This window comes from Phyllosticta capitalensis (assembly GCF_038381095.1).
Source record: "Phyllosticta capitalensis strain CBS 128856 chromosome Unknown BKA78scaffold_11, whole genome shotgun sequence".
Lineage (NCBI taxonomy): Eukaryota > Fungi > Ascomycota > Dothideomycetes > Botryosphaeriales > Phyllostictaceae > Phyllosticta > Phyllosticta capitalensis.
This window is the reverse complement of record NW_027117449.1, coordinates 1,530,863-1,537,755: the sequence shown is the minus strand read 5'-3', so window position 1 is coordinate 1,537,755 and position 6,893 is coordinate 1,530,863. Positions and strand designations below refer to the sequence as shown.

The following is a 6,893-nucleotide window of genomic DNA, read 5'->3' as shown; positions in this document are numbered from 1 at the left end:
GCAGAGAAGAATATCTTTGTACATGTGTGTAGTCGACGCCTGCCTCCTTTTTTTTTCCCCCTTTGCACTCATGACTCGAATAAACCTGTCTGTCGACCAAGCTGTCCGTCTCGTACCCCCTTCTGAGACGTATGTGTGTACCGAGAGACGGGCAGAAAAGACGGGTCAGACTGTTCGTTGCATGCGCTGTTGTCATCAGAACGAAACAATCTGGGTCCGCCATGCCGTCTCGATTGCTGATCTCGAGAGACGAGTCGCAGTCGTTGGTCACTTCTCACAGCCAACACACAAAGAGGCGCGACGACGCACGCCGTCGGGCAGTCGTCGTCATGATGAAATCGAACGGGAGAGATTGTAGCATTTGAGACATTTTGATTCGATTTGCTTTCAACCGATGAGATAGATGGTGATGATATGTAGGTAGTAGGTATCTAAAAACAAAACAACCAAGAAAAGGCGAGACAACATGGTGCTTTACAATGACAAATGGAAAAAAATGTTAATTAGACAAAAAGGAAAATGATGGCTTGACAACACAACACACAAATGCTCCAAATTCCGAACCTATCCGAAACAAATGAGAAGGAATCTAACCACTCCAAAGGGAATAGAGAGAGAAATGTGATACATGGTCATCCTTTGTTTCCATTCAGTCGAAAAGAGGATGAGTAATGAGGACCGGTCGTTGGTTGATGGAGATGTTATGTAGAAGAGGTACCATAAGTGGATGATTGATGCAATGAGGTGGTATAAGCAGCGCAGCGGCTAACAAACAAACGAACAAACAGATAGGTAGACAGACAGGTGGGCGGATGGACGGACAGGCAGATAGGTAGGTGGTGGGTGGGTAAGCAGGCAAGGTATCAGACAACAACAAATCAGCCCCCATTCATTTTGCGCTCCTCTCGTCCCCTCTTCTGTCCCTCCTCCTCTCGCTCCTTCAAAAATTTCAAAAAACAAACTTCACGAAAACAGATCACCGATAGCTGTGCATCTGCATGCCGCCTCCGCTCTCGATGTCGGGCAGGCGCGGCGCGCGCTCCCGCGGCGGAGACCGGCTCCGACTGCTGCTGTTGTGGACGCTGGCGGCGTCGCCGTTTTCGCCCGCACCCATGCCCGCCGCCCCGTGCAGCAGGTTCTCGTGCGAGGTGCTGCGCGTGTGCGCGCCGCTGCCGTACGGCGACGGCTTGGCGAGGCCTTCTTGCATCGGCACCGGGTCGTAGCCTTTGGCGTGCGCGATGATGCTGTGGCGCGCACCCTTGTACTCGGTCGGGTCCATGAGGAGCGAGTTGCGCGCGTCGAGCGGCGTGAGGTTGTCGAGGTCGCGGTTGAGTTTTTCTGTGGAGTGTTAGATTGGTGATGGATGAATAGGGGGATGACGTACCTTGCTCCTTTCTCTTCTTGCGGTGGGGGTTCTCCTTGATGCAGACAATGATGGTGTTGATGAAGATGAGGATGCCGAGGGCGCCGCTGAGCACCGCCTGCATGACGATGAGGATGAGGCCGGTGATGGTCTTTGTCGTTTGGGCAATGCCCAGCTCCTCGACAAAGACAAGAACGCAAATGACGGAGAGGACACGGACGACCTGGATGATGCAGTTGATGACGTTGCTCGACTTGAGCTGGTACGGCCGCGACCACAGGAGCAGGACCAGCATGAGCGACTCGATGATGAGTTGCGCGGCCGTCTGGGCGAGGCCGTGGCCATCGCCGGCGGCGAGGACGCAGCCCTTGGCGAAGGAGTAGACAATGGTCGGCACAAACAGCCACCAGTAGCCCTTTTTGTAGTTTTCGTAAAAGAAACTGTACTTGCGCCACGTCTCCTTGTCCTCGAACAGGCCAGAAACGTCGCCCTCGAGCTTCTTGTAGCGGTTGGCCTTGGACCAAATTTGCCAAGCAAAGAATGCTAGAACAAGCGTAAAAATGGCCAGAGTCAATCCTGCCAGGAGCTTGGCAGCCCATGAATCGCCCGTGGTGAATTGGTAGATGCAGTACAGGACCCAGACGCCGTAGAGCAGCAGAATCAAGTTGGTAATCGTCTTGGCCAGCAGCCACCAGTAACGCTTCCGGAAGTTGTTGAGCTTGGGAGGGAAAGTTCCAAACAGGGCCCAGGTTTCCAGGATGACCTTGCACAGCAAAATGGCCACGGCAATGGCCGCAATGACAATGGCGAAAATGAGGAGGACCGTCATGAACGTGTTGGCCGAGGGAATGCTGAGCTCTTCAACGTAGCCCTTGATGCCGTGGACAATCTCCATGACTTCGCTGTCATCGGAGCTGTTGCTGGAGCTGGAGTTGTTGGACGAGGTGGTGTCGTTGGTGCCGTCGGTTTTGCTGCTGGCGCTGTACGTGACATCCCGGGCAAACAGAGCTAGCGTCTCGAGACCGCGCTTGTAAATGTTTCCGCTCGAATCCTCGTGGACAAGGGTTGCGTTTCGGAGGTACTGGTAGTTTGCTGCCGTCAAGTTTCCGCCAGTCGCCTTGCGGAAGCTGTCAATGGAATCTTGCATGCGAGCCCACGGAATCAGGCCACCGCTGAATCCAAAGTTCTTGGAGAAACTCGTGTAAATCGAAGGGTAGCTGACGCTCATCATGCCGTCCATGGCCATGGACTGAAACCAGGTCATGACTTCACCAAACTTGGGACTGGGACCAGCAGAGCCTGCTCCAGCACTGGCACCCGCGCTTCCAAGAGCCGACACACCCGACATTACCAGGGCTCCGGCGGCGATACCAGCAGCGACGTACGTGACGGCATCCACGCTCATGCTCTTGCCGTTGGTAACGGTCGACTGGATACAGGCCAGGTCGTCGCCACCGTCCTTGGGCTTGAGCTCCATCTTGGCGGTTCCGTCCAGGTCGGGAATCGAAAAGGCAATGGCGGGGATTTCGGAGGCGTAGTTGCTGGGGATATTTTGCTCGCCGGACGCGGAAAAGGTGCCCTTGGGAACTGCTTCTTGTTAGATGAAGAAAGCAATCAATGTTTACAATTACGGACCTGGACACAGCTTCTCGACATAATTGTCGCTATCGCAAGGGTCAAACGACTTGCTGTAGACAACCTTGCCGTAGGCCGAGACTTCTATCGAGGCGGTGACGTTTTGCTGCTCGGTGCTTTCTCCGGCCACATTAAAGTCGACCTTGTTGGTTTTGCGGTTGTAGGTGACGTCCATTTTGGTAACTTGGATGGATGCATTGTTCATACACGTGCTGAAGCCGTTGGTGGAGATGGTGTCGCCAGCCAGGACGGCGGCCGGCAGAGCAGCGCCGAGCAAGAACAACGAGGACCACATGCTGGCGAGAGATGGGGGAGGAGAGAGGTCGACGAGTGGTTGGCCGCGCGAGCGGTCCTAAAGCTTGCAGGACACGCTCAGTAGAAGCAGAGGTCGCACACGAGCCGGGCTATGATGTCGTGGCGAAGCCCAGGTCTTGGGCGGAGGGTGGGACCAGAGGCAAAAGGATTAGTCTTGGGGGTCTAGGATCGCCGGCGAGGTTGTGGTGGTGTATAGGGGTATGTACGGGATGTCGTCGGCAGGAGAGATGGGGCAAAGGACGAGGAAGAAGCAAGCAAACGAGGGGAACGAGTCTGGCGACTGCGTGGGTCGGGGGCTTGGAGAGAGAGGGAAAGGAAGAGATGGTAAGTTGGTGGTCTAGAGAGAAGGGGAGCAGAGTGCGAGTTTCAGAGTTTCAAGGCGCCTTCGGCAAGCACGGCGGCTTTACCAGAAGGAGTGGGCGTCGTTGGCCGTAATACGCAGGGATTGACTGGGGCGGGGCGTCTGGATCAGAGCTGTGAATGGCTGATGATTGACTCCCATCAGCTCCACAGTTCGTGCCGTCGTCCAAGCATTGCTGCCAAGGGAAGATCACGGGGGGAGAGGACTGATTGTACAGTAGAATGTGTAGAGGCATACGAGAAGAACTGCAGAATTGTCGTCGTCGAGAGCATCGCGGTCAGAACGTGGCCGACGGCGTGCAGGCTTGGCCGTGACCAGGCGTCTGGGAGTGGGCGGTCCTAAGGAATGCAGGACAAGAGTCAAGAGGTCCAGACTCTGCCGCGCCAAAAATAGACTACCCGGAGGTTTGCCCCTGAAGCTGAGCGTGTATTTGTACCAGGGACCAACAGCTGGCCATATCGTCGGTATTGCTGGCTTGCACCGCCGCTTGATTTCTCTCCGCTCCGTACGAAGTCGAGTTCCACCCCGTTCGTGTGCTTGTGGCTATGTAAGCCAAGCAAAAGAAGACGGGCGATCAGCTTCCGATCGACGACCTTTGTGGACAGCCCTATCACCAGAAGTCTGAACAAAGACATGTGCAGCTAACCTTGGCTAAATCCGCCACGTGAACTTGACAAGAAGCCATCGACGCCACGCCCAAATCAAGGGACTCAACGGCCCTGCGACGGCAGGAGCCCGCTGAAACCCACCGTCCCAATCTTCTTCTCCCCAGCTGAAGTCGACATCATCTTCAACATTGACTTTCTGTGCAACACGACTGCAGTCTTGACAGCAGAATCCTCCGTAGTCACAGGTCAGTCAGTTTCAATTTTTGTTCAACACCAGCGCCAGGGTTACATTCTGCTGCGAGTCAGCCACCACTCGAGATACAACCCTATACGAGACCATCGAAGCCCTCGTCTATCAAACATCATCTTCAGAAATCCCTTGCACACCTCTCCAACATATTTCACCCGCCCTTTTTTTTGCAATCGAGTCTCGTAGCCTGTCCTTCCCCATACTACTCACCCGTCTCAATCTTCACATGCCGGCCAGACCGGTCCACGCTCAGTCTGTCTGCATCGGGCCTCCCAGCCGCCGACCTGACGGAATGCTGCCCTGAGTCCCGTCCTCCCCGACGGCCGACATGGGGGAGCACTAGCAGCAGGACTCACAATAATCTCCCAGCCGATATTATCTCTCTCATTTCCGTCCTCCAGACGAGCGACCAAAAGAATCGATTTTTGATCGATGCTGGAATTCTAGAACGTTGCAAATCCCCCAAATGGCCACGACTTTTTGACTGCTGGCCGCGTCTCGATCGTCGACGGACGAGGAGGGGACTGGAGGCCAGACCAGGTACCACCAGCCACCAACCACATCATCACCGCTGACTTCATGTGCGACCTTGGCTACATACGCGCGTTGTCCTCCACCGACTCTCTTCCCCATCATCATCATCACCACCCCCTCACACAATACTGTCTCCACGTCTCAACCCAAACCTCCCCCCCGTCACATCGGCGCGAAGCGCTTGTTTCGTATCCCTCCCCACCCAAACATCGTACTCGATTGAAACCAAGCGAAAAAAAATTGTTTCTGGCGCGGCCCAATCACAGCCGCCGATCAGCCCTCTTCGTACTCAATAATCTCGATCGGGAAACCTGGACCGCTTCACATTTTTGAGTCGTTTTGTGAGGTGGCCAATCAGCGGCCGTAGGGTCGATGCCGCTATCGATGCGTCTGATTCGTGCGGGGCGGGGAGGGGGAGGCTGCTTGATGCGGGAGGAAGTGGGTGCTTGCTGTTGATGATGGGGTGAACTTGTGGTTTTGGTGATGCTGCCGAATTGCAAGTGATGCGCCTGCTTGCTCTCAACACGCGCCGTCAATTCTCACATGTCGCGATAGCGCTTAGAGGAATTGTCGAAGCAGGACTGCTGCACTGCAACACTATTCTCCTCCTCCTCCTCCCTGTCCTTCGCCTCCTCACCACCCCAATCAAACCCATCAAAACCATCAAAACCACAAAAATACCAACGTTCCTATTCTCGTCGCCTCCATCATCAATCATACCTCCAGTACCTAGTCCCGTCCGTAGTCTGTGCCCTCCCCTGCCCTGCCCGGTCCTCCCCTCCACAGCACCGCCACACCTCCAACTACAATATATTACTGCCCTCCACTCCAGCGTCACCCCTGCCAAACTGCAGCCGCCACATCATCACGCGCATCTGCTCCGCTTTGCCGTCTGCCCGTCCACCCGCCTTACCTTAACCATCGCGCAGGAAGAGTTGAGTATGGTTAAAGCTGTGCTGCTAATTTTCGGCAGCGGTGCGGCTGTACGGTAGGTGTGGTGCTGTACCTGCAGTCGGCACGGCAGTCGGCAGTCGACGGCCGGCATAGGTGGACTCGAGGCACAAGGAAGCTTTCTTTGCTGCCCGGGTGCAAAGGTTGGTCGGTCGGGTTGCCGAAATGATGGTTTGTTCGGTGTCGAAAAGCTAGAGAAAATAGTACTTACTCACGACTGACACTTGGGTTGAATGATTACACAGGAAAAAAAGCGTTGCATCGCTGCCACCTACGGCCTGTCTTCTCAGAGAGCGCGCACAGCACACACTGCGGGTGGTCATGCGCAAGCTAAGTACATAGTTCTATCGATCAGCGCCGATGAAAGGGCCGCGTTTGGAGGGGGGGGGGGGGGGGTGGGGGGGGAAGCAACAGGAGCATGACAGACGACGGACGCGAGTGGAAAGAGGAAGGGGAGGAGCTGCGAGCGATGGAGTCGAGTTGAAGCGTACGTGCATGCAAGACGACTAGGTAACCGACAAGAGAGCTCACGGCGGACGGAAGGACAGGCGGAGAGGTCGAGGGAGGGGTGATCAGATCAGGGGGGGGGGTTCCCTAGGTTGGGTCGCCCCTACCTATTCACTCAACCCAGCAGCGGAGCGGAGCGGCGCGGGAGCGACTCTAAAAAACAATAATTGTCCACGGGCGGATAGAAGAATGGTCCGGCGCGAAACGAATCGAGGCGAAGCGAGGCGCAGCGCGTGGGCTCAGGGAGGAAGGCAGGAGGGAGGGTAGGTGGACAGGGGAACGGGGGGACGAGATGACGTGTCGGCAGTGCGGTAGTTTGACAGAGAACGGGACACACATATAGGTCAGGGGTAGGTCATGTAGGTCGGG

The 6,893-nt window shown here is 55.6% G+C and overlaps 3 protein-coding genes across 3 annotated transcripts; 2 read left to right on the top strand and 1 right to left on the bottom strand.

Annotated features, from left to right (window-relative positions):
* On the top strand, positions 1-369 carry BKA78DRAFT_325780 (uncharacterized protein). Its single transcript, XM_066889387.1, has one exon. The coding sequence runs from the start codon at positions 23-25 to the stop codon at positions 356-358; it is 336 nt and encodes a 111-aa protein (XP_066740030.1). The 5' UTR covers positions 1-22; the 3' UTR covers positions 359-369.
* A 904-nt stretch (positions 370-1,273) lies between these two features.
* On the bottom strand, positions 1,274-3,284 carry BKA78DRAFT_231624 (uncharacterized protein; the record flags this gene model as incomplete). Its single annotated transcript, XM_066883779.1, has 3 exons — positions 1,274-1,338; positions 1,385-2,950; positions 2,999-3,284. Coding segments are annotated over 3 exons (1,917 nt in total), but the record flags the coding sequence as incomplete, so codon positions are not given.
* Positions 3,285-5,341: 2,057 nt separating this feature from the next.
* BKA78DRAFT_45916 (uncharacterized protein) lies at positions 5,342-6,154 on the top strand. The gene has a single exon (XM_066893223.1). The coding sequence runs from the start codon at positions 5,570-5,572 to the stop codon at positions 6,056-6,058; it is 489 nt and encodes a 162-aa protein (XP_066740028.1). The 5' UTR covers positions 5,342-5,569; the 3' UTR covers positions 6,059-6,154.
* The last annotated feature ends 739 nt before the right edge of the window (positions 6,155-6,893 follow it).